At 35.1% G+C, this 23,266-nt stretch overlaps 2 protein-coding genes and 1 long non-coding RNA gene across 3 annotated transcripts; 2 read left to right on the top strand and 1 right to left on the bottom strand.

The window, feature by feature from the left end:
• The first annotated feature begins 383 nt into the window (after positions 1 to 383).
• On the top strand, positions 384 to 1,056 carry LOC127848309 (uncharacterized). The gene is made up of 2 exons (XR_008034449.1): positions 384 to 746; positions 889 to 1,056. It is a non-coding gene; the product is annotated as an uncharacterized LOC127848309 (long non-coding RNA).
• On the bottom strand, positions 536 to 10,109 carry LOC127848304 (ribosome biogenesis protein SLX9 homolog). Its single transcript, XM_052380684.1, has 6 exons — positions 9,995 to 10,109; positions 9,544 to 9,660; positions 7,055 to 7,247; positions 6,212 to 6,362; positions 5,417 to 5,473; positions 536 to 1,394 (listed from the first exon to the last, which is right to left on the bottom strand). The coding sequence occupies exons 2-6, from the start codon at positions 9,649 to 9,651 to the stop codon at positions 1,274 to 1,276; spliced, it is 630 nt and encodes a 209-aa protein (XP_052236644.1). The 5' UTR covers positions 9,652 to 9,660; positions 9,995 to 10,109; the 3' UTR covers positions 536 to 1,273.
• Positions 10,110 to 10,892: 783 nt separating this feature from the next.
• On the top strand, positions 10,893 to 22,509 carry LOC127848305 (COP9 signalosome complex subunit 8-like). Its single transcript, XM_052380685.1, has 7 exons — positions 10,893 to 11,028; positions 15,392 to 15,462; positions 15,953 to 16,001; positions 18,012 to 18,141; positions 18,782 to 18,889; positions 20,156 to 20,218; positions 20,650 to 22,509. Exons 1-7 carry the CDS (start codon positions 10,957 to 10,959, stop codon positions 20,727 to 20,729), a joined length of 573 nt encoding a protein of 190 aa, XP_052236645.1. The 5' UTR covers positions 10,893 to 10,956; the 3' UTR covers positions 20,730 to 22,509.
• The last annotated feature ends 757 nt before the right edge of the window (positions 22,510 to 23,266 follow it).

The following is a 23,266-nucleotide window of genomic DNA, read 5'->3' as shown; positions in this document are numbered from 1 at the left end:
CGTCTTCAGGGGCATAACTTTGGACAAAATAATACGATGGATGGTTTAGCAACTTAAAAATTTCAAAGGGCCATAACTCTCTTTATAAGTAATCTAACCAGAACCCACAAATAACATGCGCATCTCCTCAAGGTAGTTAAGCTTCCCATTAAGCTTCATTGAATTCCAGTCAGTAGTTGGGGGGACAAGAATTGAACTATATGTACAGTTTATAGAAAATTTCAAAGGGCCATAACTCTCTGAAAAATCATCCGACCAGAACCGGCAGATACTATGCACATCTCCTGTTGGTAGTGAAGCTTCCCATAAAGTGTCATTGAAATCCAGTCATTAATTTCTGAGAAATAGCACGGACAAATATTGTGCACGGACGGACGGGCACACGGACAGACGAAGCGGCGACTATATGCTCCCCCCAAAAATGTTGGGGGAGTATAAAAACTCTATGAATTATTGGCTAAAAAGATCACAAATTAAAACTGAGTTTCTTTATTACACTAACAATCACTGAGCGTTGATATAAACTGAGGTAATCCCATCTTTAAACATTTATTAATTTATACCGCAAAATCAATATATCAATTTCAAGGCATATTTAATTCAACATGTACAAATAATTTTCTGAATATCAGTTGCTTTTTTTGTTAGGTCACAGTGACCTTGACCTTTGACCTAGTGACCCAAAAATGGATGTGACATGTAGAACTCATCAAGGTGCATCTACATATGAAGTTTCAATGTTGTAGGTGGAAGCACTTTGATTTTAGAGCATATGTTAAAGTTTTATAATAGAGGTCACAGTGACCTTGACCTTTGACCAAGTGACCCAAAAATGGGTGTGGCGTGTAGAACTCATCAAGGTGCATCTATGAAGTTTCAAAGTTTTAGGTGGAAGCACTTTGACTTTAGAGCCTTTGTTAAAGTTTTATATTAGAGGTCACAGTGACCTTGACCTTTGACCTAGTGACCCAAAAATGGGTGTGGCGTGTAGAACTCATCAAGGTGCATCTACCTACGGCGGATGGTGGACAACGAGCTCGCAATGACAATACCTCGGGTTTTCTCCAAAAACAGCCGAGCTCAAAACACTACATTTTTTTTTATTATTATTAAATCATGTTTTTCATGATAAACATAAGCATTTATGCATTCTTGGTTTAATTGCATTACATCATTACTCCGCAAAGTTGTGAATTAACCGATAAAGAACTTAACAAAAATCAAAATTTCTTAATTTAACACAAGGTATATCTCTATGTACACAATGCACTGTCTATGTGTCCATCTCCTCTCTCCGCTGTCTCTCATATAAATGTTCTGATATTGCCACTGTGGGATTCTTTCTGTATGACGGGTCCTTCAATACTTGCTGGAAAATAGAAATGTCTGCGAGCCTGAAATAACAAAACAATATGTTTCTTCAATATCTAAAATGAAATCAACTACACATATAAAAGTCTGATAAAGGGAGACAATTCAAAATGTGTATTGTTAACCCCGTTGTGTAAAATTGACCTTGATTTCAATTAGAAAACAAGGGCTGTTTGTAAAACATGCATACCCCCCATATGGGCTGTCAGTTGTAGTGGAATCCATTGTGTGAATACGTTTTTTGTCACTTTGACCTTGACCTAGTGACCTGAAAATCAATAGGGGTCATCTGACAGTCATGATCAATGTTCCTATGAAGTTTCATGATCCTAGGCCTAATTATTCTTTAGTTATCATCCGAAAACCATTTTCCTGTTTCGAGTCACTGTGACCTTGACCTTTGACCTAGTGACCTGAAAATTGATACGGGTCATCTGCCAGTCATGATCAATGTACCTATGAAGTTTCATGATCCTAGGCGTAAGCATTCTTTCCGTTATCATCCGGAAACCATTTTACTGTTTCGAGTAACTGTGACCTTGACCTTTGACATAGTGACCTAAAAATCAATAGGGGTCATCTGCCAGTCATGATCAAAGTTCCTATGACGTTTCATGATCCTAGACGTAAGCATTCTTGAGTTATTATCAGGAAACCATTTTACTGTTTCGAGTCACTGTGACCTTGACCTTTGACCTAGTGACCTGAAAATCAATAGGGGTCATCTGCCAGTCATGATCAATGTTCCTATGAAGTTTCATGATCCTAGGTGTAAGCATTCTTGAGTTATCATCCCGAAACCATTTTACTATTTCAAGTCACTGTGACATTGACCTTTGACCTAGTGACCTGAAAATCAATAGGGGTCATCTGCCAGTCATGATTAATGTACTGCTAGGCCGTTACCCCACCCAGTTGTTATTGTATTGCGTAATTTAAATAAGGTTCGTTTCCGATTAATTATAATAATCAAAGTAAGAATTTATATGTAACATTAAAGATAAATATCTTATTAATTTATTTAAAGTCATACCATTGTTAAACTTGTGTATTTGTCAACAATTTAACTTATTATTGTTGTTCGCGCTTGCATCCTATTCATTCAATAAAATCCGCCATTTCGTATGACGTTCATTGGTAGGTATTTTTACTTTAACGGTCGTCACATGTCATTGACGTCACGACGGTTTTAGTATAAATAGCGGGGTCAAACATAAACAAGTTTCACTTTTTGAAAACAGCTTAAATGGAGAAAGATCAAAATTGAAAAGATACTTTAACTACTTCAGATTAATATTAAAAAGGGTTTGAAAAGTCGTGAGATGCAGGTACGAATATTTGTATTATTGTTTCTATACGATATTTTGATATGTTTTTGTTATGACAATGAACATAATGATGAAACTGAAAGTAAAAGTACAGAAACTTTTATAACCTTTGTTTTCTTTGTTATACGGCATAACAGTACCTATGAAGTTTCATGATCCTAGGCCTAAGCGTTCTTGAGTTATCATCCGGAAACCATTTTACTATTTCAAGTCACTGTGACCTTGACCTTTGACCCAGTGACCTGAAAATCAATAGGGGCCATCTACCAGTCATGATCAATGTACCTATGAAGTTTCATGATCCTAGGCGTAAGCATTTTTGAGTTATCATCCGGAAACCATCTGGTGGACGGACCGACGGACCGACTGACATGTGCAAAACAATATACCCCCTCTTCTTCGCAGGGGGGCATAAAGAAAGTCTGATAAAGAGAGACAACTCAAAATCAAAATGTGCATTGTTACTGATAGTTCATAGTTACATAGTTGTTTCAAAACCATTCTATTTTTAGTTGTGGCGACCTTGACCTTGGAGATATTGACGTAATTCTTTCGTGCAACACACCATCCAATAATGGTGAACAAATGTGCCAAATGATTTTAAAATCTCACAATGAATCACAAAGTAATGGCCCGGACAAGCTCATTTATGTCCATTTTTTACCTTCAAACTCAAATTGTGACCTTGGCCTTGGAGATATCGATGTAATTCTTTCGCGTAACACACCATCTAATGATGGTGAACAAATGTGCCAAATGATTTTAAAATCTGAAAATGAACGACAAAGTTATGGCCCGGACAAGCTCATTTATGGCCATTTTGACCTTCAAACTCAAATTGTGACCTTGACCTTGGAGATATTGACATAATTCTTTCGCGAGACACACCGTCTAATGATGGTGAACAAATGTGCCAAATGATTTTAAAATCTGACAATGAACGACAGAGTTATGGCCCAGACTCGCCTATCTTATAACCAGTTTTTTTCTTCGAAATTTATTCCATTCGCAACAAGGGATCTCACACATTAACAAACATAATTTAACGCATTTGTAACAAAGAAAATAAGTTTTCAGTATAAAAAATGAAATTTACTTTTGTTGGAGTTGATGCCTTTAAATGCATCTGACAATCTAAGCAAGGTAATTTTGAAATTTGCCACTGCAGGAATAATGGACTTCTGACAAATTCAGTCATTGTAAACAAAGGTTGTCACAATGTATACGGTCAGACACCATGCATTGTAACTCATTTATGTCCTTGAAGCCTAAATGGGCCATCAGTCTTCATTAAATATACACTGATAATGCCTGGCTTTCAAGCATCTTTAGTAAAGTAGGAATGACCCTAAGCTGCGTATTTGTGTCTTTCACCCTATTAAAATGCTTAACAAGGGACAAAATTGTCACAAAACCAGGTTTTCAATTTAAAAAAAAAGTGAGACAAGTCAAACTGAACTGACTATTTAAAATTAACCTCCTTTGTTTCAATATAAATCTATTTTTAGTCGATGCGACCTTGATCTTGGAGATATTGACGTAATTCTTTTGTGCGACACACCGTTCAATGATGGTGAACAAATGTGCTGAATGATTTTTAAATCTCACATTGAATGACATGGTTATGGCCCGGACAAGCTCATTTATGGCCATTTTTGACTTTTGAACTCAAAGTGTGACCTTGGAGATATCGACGTAATTCTTTCGCGCGACACACCGTCTAATGATGGTGAACAAATGTGCCAAATGATTTTAAAATCTCACAATGAATGACAAAGTTATGGCCCGGACAAGCTTGTTCCGCCCGCCAGCCCACCAGCCCGCCCGCCGACATTCGCCAATCTAATAACCAGTTTTTTCCTTCGGAAAACCTGGTGAAAAATGCAAACAAATACAATATCATGCGTATTGAAAATGCAACCAATTTGACTTTTACGCAAATTCCTAAAATTCGATGCGTACGATACGATAGCTTCAATAGATAATTCTTTGCTCATTTTCAGTATATCCTCTTCGCAATTATTATCGTAATGCGACGTCGCTTTTATTCAGCAAGCGTCTGGATGAAGGAGCAGGAAAACAGTCAAAGTAATTCAAACGCTCTGCGGACTAGATTTCATAGTTAATTACAGCATCTGACCAAATTATTTACGACATACATGCGTCTTCAATCTGATTTAATATGTAGCTCATTGTGCATGAATTTGTAAAGCGTCTGCACTTTCAGTTTTTATAACGATGCAAAATAAAAATGTCTAAGAGAGGTCGAAAGACGTCCGCGATTAATGCGCAAAAATATCAATCAATCGCAAACTTTTTGAACCAAGAAAGCAAGAGCCATTAAGTGACAAATCATTCGTGTTATCAATTTTTTAAGTTTAAAGTTATATTATGGACAGTTTCAAGGTTTTAAAGATGTTATGAAACATCAGTTTATTAAAGTTTATTATAATAGTTTACATTTTTTTCAATCAATACAAGTGTGCAGCTTCAATAGAAGTAATATGAATCTGAATGGATACGTTGAAGTGACCAAGATTGGCTTTTATTCAACGGGGAAAGCAGCAATGATTTTAAGGTATGAATTTTTATAACTCATTTCACCCTATTTCAAGAACGAAATCACCCTATTTTTTTTCAATCAATGAGTGAAAACCCTATTTCCCAAATAATTATCTGGGGCACTGGACCCTGTAAGATAAATCGTAACTGCTTACATTTGTTTTTTCCTGGTATATTCACTTTGGGTTCCTTTCTTTTTCTTGGGATCATTCCTGTATAAAATAAAAAGATATCATATATTTACAAAATGAGATGCATATAAATCTGGGTATCATAATATTTAGTTAAGCTTGTTCTATCTTGTAAATACCTAACACAACTTTAAGGCCCGTAATTTTTCATGTCTATGCTTCACAAGATTGACTTGCTCCATCCAAGCACCAAGCACCAAGCACGTACATGTATTCCTTATCAATGCGCTGTTTCATAATTCTTATTAATGTTATCACACATATTAAAGAAGATTTTGAATTATCAGTCAATGTCAATAAGTAAACTCAGGACTTTTTCTCACCTTTATGGAATATTACTTTTACCAATTAAACCAGGAATTAAACATTAAATTCATCGTGTTCTGAAAAACACTATAACCCAGTGATATTAGATTATGTTCTGAATTAAAACAAATCAATAAAATGCCTAACCATCTAGAGCCTATATTGTCCCAAACATCTCAATAACAATCCATTATTGAATTGGGATGTATGACTATCAATTCTTTAATTGCGATGAATGACAATCCATAACTTAATTGCAATGAATGACATTCCATAATTTATTGGCGATGAATGACATTCCATAATTTATTGGCGATGAATGACAATCCATCATTTAATGACGATGAATGGCAATCCATTATTTAATTAGGAATTTAAGGACTGGACTTTGTTGAAAAAAACAACTTTCAAGATAAGCCAAAATAAAGTCCTGCTTTCTACTAGTCTACTAACCCCTGTGTCTTTGGTCCTGTAGACTTCTTGAGGAGTAGATCAAGGGTGGGCAGGGCGTCTGCGAGGGCGCCTATGTCCCCTACCACAGGGGTCTGGGCCTTGCGGGCCTTCTCTTTCGCTTTCTTTTTAGCTGCATCCAGGGCACTTAGCTCTGTGGGCACAATGACAATTGAATTGTGTTATGGGAAAACTGTGCTTAATGCAAGTGCTTAAAGTGCTGTTCAAGATTAGGGTGTGCAGTTGGCACATGTTTATCAGGGACAACACTGTTTGCCTACTTAGGATTTTTTTAAACGAAAGATTCAATAAAAGCGGACAGTGTCGTCTCTGGTTAGGCTGGGCATACTGCACACGCTAATCTAGAACAACACCTTACCCACATGCATTAGTCTAGTTTGCCAAAACGTTGACAAAATAACCTGCCAACATACTAACTTCAGCAATTGTAGGTCAAAGGGTTCTCTAGATATTCTGCAGAAATCTCACTGGTCTATGGAGATATCAATTTTTGAAATGACACATGCCCTAAAGGTCTTAACTTTTAAGTGGGAATGATAAACTACTGGTCCTGTTTTTCAAAGCATTTAGTTTTTTTGGTAATGAAAGACAGGGATTTTTTGGCCTAAAATTACAGCCTCATACAGGCTGTTTCCCAATGGCAAAAATCTTACCAAAATTTCCCCAAAAAGATGCCAAACTTTTCCAATATATTCAATAATTGGTTTATTGAGTTTATTATACAGAAAAACAATTCCGTAGCCCTTTTTTATATAAATTTTTAAAAAGCAGTTTAACATGTACTTATAAACAATTGGAATGTTTGCACACAAAAGAACTATTTACTCTGTATCCACAAGTCATGTCGCAGTTTCTGCTTCTCTTTCTTCTTCAAGTTCAATCCCTTGAGAGACTTGGAGGACAGTGTGCTTCGGGCGTCAAAGTCTGGCAATTTGGTAGTGATGTGGTACTTTGACATGTCAATCCCATCAAACAAACTGGCCCTGACTTCAGCATGGCTCAGACCAGGTGGAAGATGCTTTTGAAAATAAAATGATTGTGTAACAATGCCTTAGTAACAATGATTGTGCAACAATGCCTTAGTAACAATGATTATGAAACATTGCCTATGTATTAATTATAATTTAACAGTGGCTAGGTATTAAGAATCCACTCATCAAGAAGGCTTTTCCATTCCCCAAAAATGGCCTTTGTTGTTGATTCTTTACAAATTCATGATTTTAGTCAAGTCGTCTCTGTGAAAGGTCAATACAGGAATAACAATAGTCAAGTGGATGTGCATGTTTGCATCTGGTTTGTGTTTTTGTTGGAGTCCAAGCTTGTTCCGACTTTCATTCATTATATTGTTCAATAAGTTACCACAAATGTCTGAAGCCATACAACAACTTTACAAGTGTTCCACCTGTATGTTTAGTACTGCATAGGTTAAGGTCACACTTGAAAGGTAAAAGGTCAAATTTGGCAACAAAACACCTTTTTCAGACTATGACTTTTCATTCATTATACAAAAACAAGAAATGGACTAGAAATTGTCATAAATAGCTCAAAGATTTCAAGCAATTAAATTGAGTTTATGTTTAAACTAAATTACAGACATTAGGAAAATAAGGTCACTTCAAACAGCCTAGCTGTTGGGCTAGCTCTTTAGCGACGTGGTTAAAGTGTCGGACTACCACTCTGGAGGTCGTGGGTTCAATCCCCGGCTTGAGCTCAGTATTTTCACATTAATGGCGACGAGGCAAAAAAGAACTGTGAATGCGGGAATGGGTCTGAGCTGTTTAATGGTTTCTGGGAAGGCCATGCGGATGCCAGACATGCTGCAGCGGGCGGGCCTAGAAACATTCAGAGGGGGAGGATTGTAGTGAAATAAGGTCAATTCCAACAGCCTTGCTGTTGGGCTAGCTCTTTAGCGACGTGGTTAAAGTGTCTGACTACCACTCTGGAGGTATTGGGTTCAATCCCGGGCTTGAGCTCCCTTTTTTTTCACATTAGTTATATTGTTTGATTATTATCCCCACGCTTTTTGAAAAGCGTGGGGATATTGTGGTTATCTCCGCTGTCCGTCTGTCCGTCCTGGCCACTATCTCCTCCTACACTATAAGCACTAGAACCTTGAAACTTACACACATGGTAACTATGAGCATATGTGTGACCCTGCACTATTCGGAATTTCGATCTGACCCCTTGGTCAAAAGTTATGGGGTTTTGAGTGGGGCCAGGTGAGAGATTTTCATTTATTTTTATGCCCCCAGTATGGTGTATTGGCCATAACTTTTGCAATATTGAAGATAGCAACTTGCTATTTGGCATGCATGTGTATCTCATGGAGCTGCACATTTTGAGTGGCTAAAGGTTAAGGTCAAGGTCATCCTTCAAGGTCAAAGGTAAAAAAAACAAATATAAGGGAAGTAATAAGCTTTAAAGGGAGGTAAGTAAATAACCTGCCAAATGATATAAAAAAATAAAATAAATCAAAGCGGTGCATAGAGTTACAAAGTAGTGGCGCAGAGATGTATTCAATTGTTTGTGTGAACTCATCTGTGAAATGGTTTAGCTTATTAATCTAATGTTTATACAAGGGATTATAAGATATTGGCGCAAAGGGACACCTGTATATGAGAAAAGAGATAGAATGCAGTCAAGCATAAAAAGCACGAGAAACTCATGGAATAGAGCCTCAAGAATCTATAACAGGGCTGAAACTTTCACTTTGTTCAATTACAATTTTAGACTCATTACTGAAAATCTGTCAAAATGTTCAAGTGGGAAAAATGTGAGAAACAATTTAAAGCAAGATGGACTTTGAACAGGCACATCAAAGACAGAGATGAAATTCAACATATTCATTGTTGTGTACAAGATTGCGATAGAAAATTTCTGAGACGCTACTATTTAGTCAACCATTTAACCTCAAAACATAACTTCCAAAACAGAAGCAAGATGATTGGCTATAAGAGAGCATGTTCAGCCATCTCATAAGTCATTCCAATTAGGATGACATGTACATAATTGACTACAGTGAAGTTATTTCATTATTAGATTTGTTAGGAGAGCAGGATGAGGAGGAGAAATAAGGGTATAGATTTTCACTCATTTTTTAGGTTATTTTACATTAACTTCTTCATTTCTACACCGAATTACTTCAAATTTATACTGAACATCTCTTATGACAATACGGTCAATCTCAACTATGCATGGCCCCATTACCAACCCTGGGGCGCCCCTGAGTCAAACATGCGGCGTGGGGATACGCGTCGGCCTCTGCCGCGCAATTTCTAGTTTGTTAATGCATAGAGAATACATAACATAAGAACCTTGGTATCTTTCACTTCTGCAATGTCTATTTCCTCCTTGGATGTAGCCTGTTTCACTTTCACAGCTGCATTGTGGGCCTTTTGTCTTTGCCTCTTGACTTTACCCATTTTAATGTCCTGAAAGTTCAATAATACCTGTGTATCACGAGAGGATAGTGCTGCCAAATTATAAAAAGTGCATTGCCTATTAAGTCATTCGACAGAGCCACGTTTCGCAAGCCCTTTCTTAGTGTAATGTCGGTGACTAGATTCTCGGAAATGTGGAAACTCCCATTCCGGATGGTAATAATAAATGCGTATCGCGAAATCATATTATAAAAATGACAATGGGCAAGAATAACCAACGACGATACATTTTATAGCAACGTGGTCGTATCGTTCATCTTCTTATAACATTTCAAATACCATAGATAAAAATAAACATATACAACAAACAGACAAACGAGCATACAATTTACACAATGTGAATCTTTATGGGGGCTGCCATCTTTAAAAATAACGAATGAAATATCGCCATAGACTTGACGGATTGCTGATGGAAGGATTGGGACCGATGGACGCACGGAAGGACGAAACGATTCATGCAATCATTCAAACATTAATTCATTTATTCAGAAATTCATTCGTTCTGAAATTCGGTGTAAGAATCTTTCGTTCATGCAAAAATTCAATGCGAGTTATATCATGCATGAAACTTTCGAGACAATTCGACATGGTACGTGACATTGCTTGATTGATTTATTCATTCATTCATTCAACCATGCATTTATTCATTCATATATTTATTCATTAATTCATTCATTTACTCTTTCATTCATTTTTTTCATTTATTTATGTATTTATTCGTTCATTCTTCAATTTATACCTACCGGTAATCCTTCATTCATGCAATTCCTAGCCTTAATAAATCGGTCGAGACACTTCGAACGACGTGATGTTATTGAGCAAAAGTTATTGTTTGATTTAGGATTTGATTTCCCAAAGATCTATCAATAAAGTTATTTTGATTGATAGATCTTTGGATTTCCCAATCTGGGCCTAAGTATATGTATAAACATACACCTGTCAAACGTGATATATATAGACGCTCACCTGCCCCATCAAACAACTTAAGTATGTGCCTACATCACATGTATTAAGCCAAAACTCTTGCAAATTGAGCTACCTTTGCAACGAAATTAAAGAAGCGGTTGTTGTTGAGGTTTAAGACGCATAAAAAGCTAATTGTATGCGTGAAGATTTTAATTTTATGTACAAAAAAAACATGAGAGCCGTTTGGTTTCTTTCGTGAAAAAATCCTTGTGAACTTCGAATTCGCAGCACGAAATAAGCCCGAAAATACCGTCTGATACCAATAGTCGATGGTGATGATTATTTTCGGTATATAAAAACTGTATCAGCAACAACAACAACATGAAAATGGAAATGGAAACAACTGTTGATTTTCAAGCATTAACAACCGATTTAGAAACACAGGAGCTTGAAGTAAGATGTCTGAATTATTAATCTTATAGATGACATTATGTTAACATTGTCGTATCAAATTTGATGTACGGTTGTGTAATGTCACCAATATTCGCGATAACAGTTACAATTGGATACATTTATTTATGGTCACAATGTACTAAATATTTTCCTAAAATAAATCAATGTAAAAGCGACAACTGTAACAGAAAATAAGGGCAACATTTTGCACATGGAGACCCCCGTAACCATACCTTTTCATAATGGCCAATCTAAGCTTAAATACAAAAGATATGTCTTGTTCAAACCAAGAAAGAACTTGACACCAGGGTTTTCCCCAGGCCATTTAAGCGCCCCTTGCTGGGGTGCTTGAATTTCGAAATCAGAGTCCCCGGGACGCTTGAAATTTTCTGATCAGTGTATTTTTTAGTAAAAGAAAGTGGAGATTGTCCAAAAAAATTCAAGGTTTCTCTATCAGTGTATCAATATTCCCTGTTTTAAAAGAGCACTCGGTACCTACTGTCACAAGTAATCGCCATAAACACCACATGGGGTAATGGATAATCCACTGATAAGAGAATAGCATGACGCGCGTATCGATTATTCTAGCCACATTACACAGTCATTTAAATGCTGACAAGGACGTATCTGGTAACTTTCCAGTCGTCAAACTGTGAAGCTTATCGTCCAATCGGTTACGCGAATGCTTATGAGGGCGGGGTTAACTATCGACCATTATTTTTGATTGCCGTCGGGCATGAAGGAAGAGTTTATCGCAGCTTGATTAGCAAGAAGTTGTACCATTTACGTAATATAAAACCGGTAATTAGTATAGTACCGTACATTAAAGACGGTTTCGGGCATCATCATCACACCTTTTTACTGTAAACAAGTGTTACCTTTGACTCATAATTAATACAAGAAATTAGTTGCAAGTGGTAAACAATTAATTATTATAGCGAGTAAGTTGTGCAAATGACTCCCGGTTACAATTATGTTAAAACAATTTTATTCCAGTACATGTATATTTCATCATGTCCATTTATAGAACTGATTCACCTCGTTTTTCTGACATTTATTCAACACGTAATGCGCTCTAACAAAATTTTCGTTGAATTAATTACGCACACTTGTAAATGTTTCGTCAGATAATCGATAGTAAGAAGACTGTTCATGGCAACCGGCCGTGATCCTCGTGGACAACGTAAATTTCATGCATAATTCCGTCAAAACATTTATTCGACTCGTAAAGTGTTTAAACAAATTATCGTTGAATTTATAACGCAACGGTTTATATTTGTTGAAATCTCAAATGGGAATAATTAAATTTGTAATCCGAAACCCATTCCCGTAAGTCGATGTTAACGCGTTTTTAATCCGAAACACACTTCCGAATGCAAGTGTTACCGCAACGTAAAATATTTTTGCTTCAAATTAACAGTGCAAATTTATTTTGTGTCGAATCTTTTACTCAATTAAAAAGAGCGCAAAAATTATGCAGCATGTACAACGTCGTGTCATTTGCATACAAAAGCGTGCGAGTATTGAGCGTTTTAACAAGCACTCAACAGGTCAGGGGATTGACGCATATTCAGAGGCAATATTTCATCAAATCTATAAATAGTCACTTAAAAAATGGCAAGGTTTGTGTTAAAGAAATAATTGAGAGCTTTTATCGTTAATATTTACCAGAAAGTGATTGATAAAAACGGAATAAACGGGATTATCGGGTAATAAATAGAAACTTGAAAAGTAGTAAGTATACAGTAATAGAGTCGGGTTGAAACGGATGTATTGGGCAATCGTTTGAGTCGGGATTTTACTATCTGTGGGGGAAAGTTTTAAAACAATTAAACAATATAAAAAAAAATATTTTTTTTAAATGACTGGGGGATTTTTTTTTAAGAGTCATAGCGCATCAAATGACGTCTTTTGATGCTGATTTTCTTTGAGTTATAACGCACCACAGAACGTGAATTGACACGTTAAATTTAAAAAAAAATCAACGTCGGGATGGGACACCCCTCCCGAACCACCCCTAGCAGCCCCGGGGCGCCTGACAAAAATCCTGTTGAAAGCACTGCTTGACACATATCAAAATTAACTTTTTTTTCACCTTTCTTTTTGGCCATTTTCTGGAATGTAACCATTTTCAGTGCAATTTTTTCTATAGTCTCTTACTTTATCATATTTCAGGGATTAAGTAGTGAACACCTATTCATGCCCTATCTCCATCTCCAAAAATAAAAACAGAACATCTGTCTTAGGTGTAAAGCATGCCTTCGAGTAAACTATGATATTTTTCAGAGAGTACAGCCCTTATTACTCAGTACTTAAGTATAATGTAACCTTATCAGTGAAGTGTGTTTCAAAACCTTCGTATTGAACGCTAGAATTTCTGGTATGCTTTGGCATGTTGTGTATGCAAACCTTCATCATGTTAATTGTTTGTAAACTTTGTTGTGGCGATTCTGAAACGTGTAAATGACTTAATGACCCGCAACATGCACCTAGAATATTTAAACAAGCCAAATTGTATTTTGAATTGTTTGTTTTCTTGGTAAAAGAGACTTCATAGAAAGATGAAATAGAAATACCTGTAGACTTAAATCAAAATTAAATATATCGGTATATATCGCAATACGCAATCCGCATATTGTATTGATTTGCGATATGATTTTCATCATACCGGTATGAAAATTTTACAAAAAATCATCCACATTTCTTCCAGAAAAGCCATCTGAAATAATGATATCAAGGTAAACAAAACAAAGCGGTGTTTAGTAAAAATAAATTGTTACGTAAAAATAGCATTCTCAAAAGTCTATTATACGGGGTAGCGTTTTTACATGGGAGCATTCGTTCGATGCTTTTGAACAACTGTAAATGTTGCATGTGATTCTGAAATGAGAATTATTAAATTTGTAATCCGAATATCGGAAACACGCTTCTGAATTTTTATGCTTACACGACAATAAAAAATTCTAGCGTCAAATAAAAAGTGCTTTATCCTTTGTCTCATAAAAAGCGTGCGAAACTTTTGCAGACATGTAGAACGTTGCATGGAAAGTGTGGGTATATTTTGTGTTGTATAAAAACGGGAACATCACGTCAGGCGATTTACGCGTGTTCAGTGGAAAACAAACGCCCTGATTGGACGTTATTTCATCAATTCTTTAAATAGTAACAAATGCCAAAATGTATTTGATACTTAAGAAAATTGGTAAATGTTTGTGTTTCTTGTTATTCTTGAGCACTTTTATCGTACATATTTACCAGAATTTGCTTTAAAACTGTAATATACAGGATTATCGGGTAATTGGCGAGTTATAATTCTGGCACAAATTAGCAATATATTGCAATACAGGTTTTTGAACTGACAATATATTGCAATTCTGTTTTTGGCGTATTGTTGCAGCACTAATTTCCATGTTCAAAAAGATTAAACGATAGCTACTGCACCTTTTTTTTGTTAAGACTCCCGGGGACAGCTGCAGGTGAGTTTCGGTGTTTCCTCCATAAAAAGATTGTTTCTTTACATTTATCTTGCCAAAAGATGTTTTTTGATGTGAAACACCTTGTAAAGAAAAAATAATGTGATTGACAGCGATATTTACTTTGTTTTAGCCCTTTTTTGAATAGATACATTTTAAATTGTAATCTTGACTAGATTGATTCTCCAATACATTCACATGAACTCCATTTGATCTTTTTACAGTTTTCAGCCCTTAACCGTGCTGGCACAAAATCTTCTATTAAGAAAGAGTGCTGGATCAAAAGAAGATCTTTTACCACATACTTGTCACTTTTCCCTTCAATATTATCCATTTGCCAATAATCCATACAAATATAATCATGACATCTATTTTTTAAAGCGATTTCTGGTAAATGTTGATGATAAAAGTGGTTATGAATTTCATGAACACAAAGTGTTGCAGTTCCTGACAAATTAAGGTTTTGGAACATTTCAAGCGCCTTGGAGACTCTGATTTTAAATTTTTAAGCGTCCCAGTGCAAGACTGTAGATGGACTTTGAAAAGCACTGACCACTTATGCTAAAGCATCCGCTTGTCACAGATGAATTATTTTAAAATGAGCTTGCACAGAATGTATTCAAATGATTTCTTACTATTTTAAATCAAGACCTTTATTCATAACTGACATCTTCAAGTTTGAAAAGTCTTTCATTAATTATTTGTTTGCAAAGAATTTACTCCTTTATGCTTCGTTGTTTCTCCAATTGTCAAGATTCAAAAAGAACGGTTACTCATTTCATAAATCCGTATCAACAGGTCTGCATTCATTGAATTGTTGTAAACTACCAGTGCAATAATCATGGTTTTACACACTCTTATAAAATATGCTTATATTTTCTATGTTTCAGGCAGCCAATGGAATTCCAAGCGCAGAAGTATATGGGAAACTACTAGGTTGCTATTTCCTGCAAAATGATTTGTAAGTCTGTGTGGCCTCAGTGTTTAGGACATTCCATTTATGTCATTGTCAGATTTATCACTGATTTCAATTGTTATGATAATCCATGAAGTTTGTGTCTGTGATTGGGTGTTATATTGTGCCCATGATCTATAATGGAAACTGTCTGGCTCAGAAATTAAACTCCACAGACCCCTCTTATGTAGCTTTGAATGTGTTGACATATCTGGATGCACCATGTGAACATGTCCTGCTGCTACTAAGGTAATTTCCATTCCATTCACAATTTAAAACAAATTAGTTTTGTTTATTTATCAGTATATTTTCATCTATTATTCATTTTTAAACTTAATTCTTGAAACTATACGACAACATATTTCGGTACAGTTTAGTGTTAGTGTAAAAAGTTATGAATTATTCATATAGGTAACTCTGCAAGACAGTAGAGTAAATAGTTTAGGAAAACATTGATAAGCTTGTATTGAAAAGCATATTTTTGAAATATTTTCAGATGTAATGCCAAGTTTCTGTGGAAAAGAATCCCTGCAGCTATAAAAACTGTAAGTTATTAAGTTAGTCTGATACAATACCTGGTGACAGTTAAATGATTATTTGATATTTAGTTGCTTCAGATGCGAATTTTTTTGCCCAGATGAGAAAATTACCGGTTCCACACCAATGGGGAAAAATAAGCGGATAAAAACACTGTTCAGTAACTGCTTTGTCCAATCATCAAGTTTTAATGGAAAAATAAAGAAATCTCACATACTTATGTGTTTCTTTGCATGCAAGGTTTATTTATTTACATTAAAGGTCCTTTCTCAACAAAATTGTCATTTATTTCCGTTTTGAAGTTTCATTTATTTCTAATTATTGTTCATCTTTAAATATTGTACGTAATTTAGGCTTGTTAATTTTCCCAAGCAGTAATAAGATTTACATTCATGTTAAAGGGCATTGTTTTGGCAAACTGACAATTAAAAAAAGGTCATACTATCGAAAAATAATGTATGTATTATATTCAAAATAAAACTCCTGGAAAAAAGATATTTAAAATTTGTTTATTGGTATTCATAAAAATAGGACAATATCTGTTTCCTTGTTATAATTATCATAATTTTAAACTATTCAAAATATAACAGTTTTGTTAGTAAATTCATTTAATGACATTTTTTTTAAATATAAAATTCTGAGAACAATTGGTCCCTTAAAGAAAGTTGGTTTTAATTCAAGTGTCAAACTTATACCAAGTTACAATCAATGTTTTTTCTTGTAAAGCTGAATTTATTTTTATTTTAAAGGTTTATTGATTTACAGATAAAAAGGGTCATTGATTTCCATGTTGATATTTACTTATGTGTAATTGTGTATGGAATGATTCATGGATTTCCATTTAATGGTTATGTTATACCCACATAAGGCTTAATTTTTATGTACATTTTATTGATTTCCAAGTCACATTTATTGATTTGCTGTCAACAAACAAACATTACATGGAAACCAATGTACCTTTTCAAAGGAATCAATGATTTTTACTTAAAAATCAATGATAATGAACTTTGAAATCATTGACCCCTTTGGAAAGATACATTGCTTTCCATGTAATGTTTGTTTGTTTTTTTCATCCGAAATTAAATGATTTTCTTGTAACAGTCATTCATTTTCACGTAAAAGTCAATTATAAATATGAACAAGTCAAGGTATTTTCCTGTTTAAGTTAAATTATTTACATGTTAAGCTCATTGATTTGCTATGTATAGGTTCATTGATTTTCATGCAAAATTTCATGGATCCACACTGTTAAAACTGTTCTTAATGTATGTGGGTAATGTGTTGTGCCAGATAAGTTTTTGTGTCAGCTTTTATGAAAATATTCAAGGAAGTCTATACTTAAGGAAAATTCAGTCTAAGCAGAAATTGTCCTCCCTGATTAGCCTGGGCTAGTATTCATAAAGCTCCTAAGGCAAATCTTTACATAAGCTGGATTTAAGTGAACATTTTAAAATTCAATTTTCTATTGAAATTCAGTTTTGTTATGCCAAAATACTGTTCCTCTATGCAAAATTTACTGAAATAAACCAATTAAATGAAAAAAGACATCAAAATGAAAGAGCAAAAAGACAGGGAATTTTTAATTATCTAAGGAATTTTCTTAAGTTTACCCTTGGGAGCTTTATGACTGCCAGCCCTGTACAGAATGCACAGGCTAATAATGAACCAAACTTTACACATATGAATTATGCCCACTGTTCCAAGAATGTTGCTGAATTTATTTTGATGTACAAGTGAGTCGTGTTCTGAGAAATCTTGGCATTATGCATGTGTGTAAATTGTCGTCCCAGATTAGCCTGTGCAATCTGCACAGGCTAATCAGGACGACACTTTCCGCTTTTATGACATTTTGCGTTTAAATGAAGTCTCTTCTTAGCAAAAATCCAGTTTAGGCGGAAAGTGTTGTCCCTGATTAGCCTGAGTGAACTGCACAGGCTAATCAGGGCCGACACTTTACGCACAAGCATTATGCCCAGTTTTCTCAGAACGTTACTTGAGTGTTCCAACATCCCTTGCAGACCAGCCCTGAGCTGTCCCACATATGGTTGGTGGGACAGAAGACCTGGCAGAGAGACTTCCCTGGCATCTATGAGGCCTTGCAGAGGGAATGGACGGAGCCCTACAGGGAAATCATGGCCGCAGTACTAGGTTTTATATCAGGGATCTATATGTCAACTATTATGTGCTTAGGTCTTTTTGATACTTGCCGAGAAGTTCCTTTTTTATGTCCACCAGTCTTTACTGGGGGACATAATGTTTTTGCCCTGTTTGTTGGTTGGTTTGTTGGTTTGCGTCAAACTTCAACATTTGCCATAACTTTTTCAATATTGAAGATAGAAACTTTATATTTTGCATGCATGTGTATCTCATGAACTGCACATTTTGAGTGGTGAAAGGTTAAGGTCATCCTTCAAGATCAAAGGTCAAATATATGGGTCAAAATCGCTAATTTAATATACACTATAACTTCGTTACAACTTCTCATATGCATGGAGCTGCACATTTTGAGTGGTGAAAGGTCAAGGTACCCCTTCAAGGTCAAAGGTCAAATAAATGGGGGGGCATAGTGTTTCACAAACACATCTTGTTTGAAAATGTGCATTCTCACCCCTGTACAAACCTGTATTAATTTTCGTTATTTAGACGTTTACTGGAAAAGCTATAATTTTATTCATACACACTACTATTTCCATGGTTAAAGACACTCATACAACTCATACAATCGTAACTATCATCCACTCCTGTTGAGTGATTCAATTAAAACAAAACTATTATTTTCCTATTTAAGATGCGACAAGAAGGCGTGCATTTCATCTTGTCAGCAAAGCCTACTCCTGGATCAATGTTGAAGACTTCAGCACATATGTTGGCCTACCAGTCAACGAAGCAGTGAAAGGTACGTGCCCTTCCATCCAGTACCAGTTATACACAATCATCCAGTATAGGATTTTAATAAGAGGAGCTTTACATGATGCTTGTTGATTTTTGCACAGATAAAGAACAAAGCAAGTAGAAAAAAGTAACAAAAAGTAACAAAATATAGGTCTTGTTCTAATCGCACAAATGTTTATTTATTAAATTGTCTTACTTGCTCTGATGTTTGTATGTGAAAGAGTGTAGGCAAAAATTCTGGTGGATTTATCAGCAGTCCGAATTATGGTTAATACAAAGAGATATTTAATATTATTCCCTAATATCTTGGCAGTTTTTATGCTCCCATAGAGTGGAAGCCATTAAGTAATTCACTTGTCCATCCTTACATACATCTGTACATACTTCTGTCTGTAACACATTGCACTTGTCCATCCATATGTACACCTGTACATACTTCTGTCTGTTACACATTGCACTTGTCCATCCATACATACACCTGTACATACTTCTGTCTGTTACACATTGCACTTGTCCATCATTACATACACCTGTACATACTTCTGTCTGTTACACATTGCACTTGTCCATCCATACATACACCTGTACATACTTCTGTCTGTTACACATTGCACTTGTCCATCATTACATACACCTGTACATACTTCTGTCTGTTACACATTGCACTTGTCCATCCATACATACACCTGTACATACTTCTATCTGTTACACTTCTATGCACAATTCCACTAACATTGTGTCTGTGTTTTTTGTCATACTTGAAAAGGTTTATTTCTATGTTCTATAGTGCATATTGTCAAGGTATCGGGATGAAATTATTTTTGAAGGATTTATTGCCGTTTGTTTAAAATTACACGTAAAAGCTTTTGTGTGCAAAATATATAGTTTGCATGCAATTATGTCAAACTTTTACAGAATAATAACCTGCAAATGTGGCCAAGCATATGGTCAAGGTGTGCTATTATTGAAGGAGTTAGCAAATTCTAATTAGACAATGCACCTGTGGCAAGGGATACGCTTTCCATGACAGCTTGCTCTTATGTTTAGGCCACCATTTTTTTTCAGAAAAACTCAACAAATGATTTATTGTATTGTACAATAAATTTTAAAAAATGCTTTTGATTTTGAGAAAATACTTTGGCCAGTTGTCCTTTGTAATGTTTGAGAAATAAGGGCAACATAAGCAGTTGTCTCATGGATATGTATATGTGTATACTAGTAATATATGTGCACTTCTTTCGCGTGATCATTGTTGTTGTTTCATTTCCAGCGGCCCAGGACAAAGGGTGGACAGCCGACCCCCACACCAGGCTGGTACAACCGGTCAAAACTGGTGAGCTTCATTGGAGTTCTAGTAGTAAATTGACAACTTTCATTCTTGGATTGACAAGGCTGGCTGACTCAATTGGAAGAGCTCTTGACTTCAAATAACTAATTTATAATTCCTAATCATTGTTTCTGAGAATTTAATTGATCTTTGCTTATTTAGATTTAGATACAATGAAAGGAAGATGTTAAATACTGATCAGTTTTTTTATGTTAAATTTGGGGTTGAAATTTTGCCCCATTCCAAATCTCAAAACATATGTATGTTTCCTAAAGTTTTTTAGCTAAAAATCCTGCACCAATATTCCTAATTTTAGTCACATCAACACTATTATTTCCAATTCAAAGGGCCCCAGCTCCTTCCAACATTGTGAAAAAACTCTTGATGCTAATAAAAGTGTATTGCTTACACTATTTTAATATTGGTGACTATTTCAGTGGCTGAGATTGACCCAGTGTTGCCCAATGAACAGCAGTTATCTGTGCTGACAGACTATGTGTCTTTCTTGGAGAGTTGATGTCACAACACGGCCACTAGGGGACAGTACCTAAGGCTGTAAATACCAACGGTTTTGAAGGAATAGTAATGGATAATTGAGTGCAGCACTATGGAATATGCTAAACTTCTCTAGAACAAATACAGCAGTTTCATGTTTAATAATTCGATCCTTAAATACATTATATTCGGTACTAAAAATTCAGTTAAAGATTGGTTTTAAAATCAGTAGTTATAATTGGTATTAAAAGGTATGATTGACAGTTTTTAATATTGTTATTAGTGAAATGATTGACCAAATTTAATATTGGTATAAAAATAAATGAGTGACTTAATTTTATATTGGTCTTAAAATGATTGATTACACATAATAATGATTGCAACAGTAACTGTCAATGTTTGGGTCATGATCACACAATCCTTAAGTGATATTGTTGTGATTTTGTTGTAATAGTTTCTGGACAACCTTACTGGATATTTTCAATTACATCCGCCCTCTGAAAACCAGGCTTAAAGTGTAAAGTGTTGTCCTAGCTGAGCCTGTGCAGTGTGCTCAGACTAATCAGGGACGACGCTTTCTGCCTAGACTTGATTTTCATTTAGAAGAGACTTCAATCGTAATATTCCATAAAAGCAGAAACTGTCTAACCTGATAAGCTGGTGTTCACATTAACCCTTTGCATGCTGGGAAATTTGTTGTCTGCTAAAATGTCGTCTGCTGAATTTCTAAAATTAGCATTTTCTTCATTTTTTTTCAAAGAATACTATCAGTATAGCAAACAGTTTGGATCCTGATGAGACGCCACGTTCTGTGGCGTCTCATCTGGATCCAAACTGTTTGCAAAGGCCTTCAAAATTCGATTCCAGCGCTGAAGGGGTTAATAATAATTAAACCAATTATTCCATTTATTTATGTTTCTATTCAAAGAAGGAGTCATATATCAGTTGGAATGTCCGTCTGTACAAGTGTCCAGATTTCACTAACTCCCACAGCTATAACTTTTCCATTCATTGATGGATTTAAAAATAACTTAGTGTATTTGTAAACTACAAGACGACATGTCTTTTGTATCTCCCATCTCCCTACCTTGATAGTTAAGGCCACACTAAAAGGTCAAATTTGGCTATAAAAAAGGCTTGAAAATCCCTGTCTCAACAATTACTTTTGCATTTATTTATTGTTTTAAAGAAACTTGACTCAAATGGTAATCATCATAAGTCGCCGTTCCTTACCTCAAAGGTCAAGGATTTTTTTAGATGTCAATAGTCAAATTTTGCCATACAACATAGAAGCTTTTTCTGACACTAATTTAGTGGATTTTTTGGTAATAGGGTGCGTCTGTTCCCTATGGACACTTGTATTGTTCATTCACTTAACTATCGTAATAGACATTTATGCATAAAATGCAACATTCACAACCCTCTGTGTCATATTAATGGAGTTGGAATTGTTTTATGTACTGAGTGAAGTAATTTGTCAATGCAAATTGCTTAATTGTTTATAAACTTATGTATCAAAACTGAATAAAAGTGCTAATTATGTACCTGCAATTAATTTTATTATTTAATTTTCTGCTCATATTTGTTAAAATAGTTATTTGATTTGCCACATACTTTAATTGTGTATGGACAAATCGACACAGATGTATGTTCTAACTATTGCTTCATATATAGCATTAATTGGGACAATTATTTATACATTGTTTGTTTGTTTGGTAAATGTAATATTATGAATGCTATACTGTTTTAAAACGCTACGCTGTAAAAATGCATACTTCCGTTAATAAAGAATAAATGCAAAATGAGTGTCTTTTGCTATGTCCAAGTTTTTTTACCTAAACAAGTTTATCAGACTTAAGTATGATAGCATTGATGTTATTGTGTTGTTTTAATTTTTTTTCTGATGCATGGTTATTACGTCCCCCCGGTTAAATCCTTGTTTTAATTTCTATGCATTAGACTCCAAATTGTTGTTTTTGCTTAAAAAACAAGGATAATGCTATTTATTATTCTTCAAAATTGTGTGTTAAGCTTTGAGGACTAATACTTAAATCTTCTGTCATAAGAGATGCAGAATATTGTAATGCATTTTTTTCATTTGAATGATAAAGTAACAAATATGTTTTTTTCAAACAACACAAGGGGTTGCATAGTTTACATGCTATAGTCTGCATATTCATAGTCCGTGTATATACAGTTCATGTATATATAGTTGATGAATGCATAGTTCACATATACATAGTCCATGTATGCACAGTCCATGTATATAAAGTCCGAATGCATAGTCCACATATACATAGTCCATGTATGCACAGTCCATGTATATAAAGTCTGAATGCAAAGTCCACATATACATAGTCCATGTATGCACAGTCAATGTATATAAAGTCTGAATGCATAGTCCACATATACATAGTCCATGTATGCACAGTCCATGTATATAAAGACTGAATGCAAAGTCCACATATACATAGTCCATGTATGCACAGTCCATGTATATAAAGTCTGAATGCATAGTCCACATATACATAGTCCATGTATGCACAGTCCATGTATATA

This window comes from Dreissena polymorpha, chromosome 10, assembly GCF_020536995.1.
Source record: "Dreissena polymorpha isolate Duluth1 chromosome 10, UMN_Dpol_1.0, whole genome shotgun sequence".
Classification (NCBI taxonomy): domain Eukaryota; kingdom Metazoa; phylum Mollusca; class Bivalvia; order Myida; family Dreissenidae; genus Dreissena; species Dreissena polymorpha.
The sequence above is the reverse complement of the archived record's forward strand: the minus strand, read 5'-3'. Positions and strand labels throughout refer to the sequence as shown.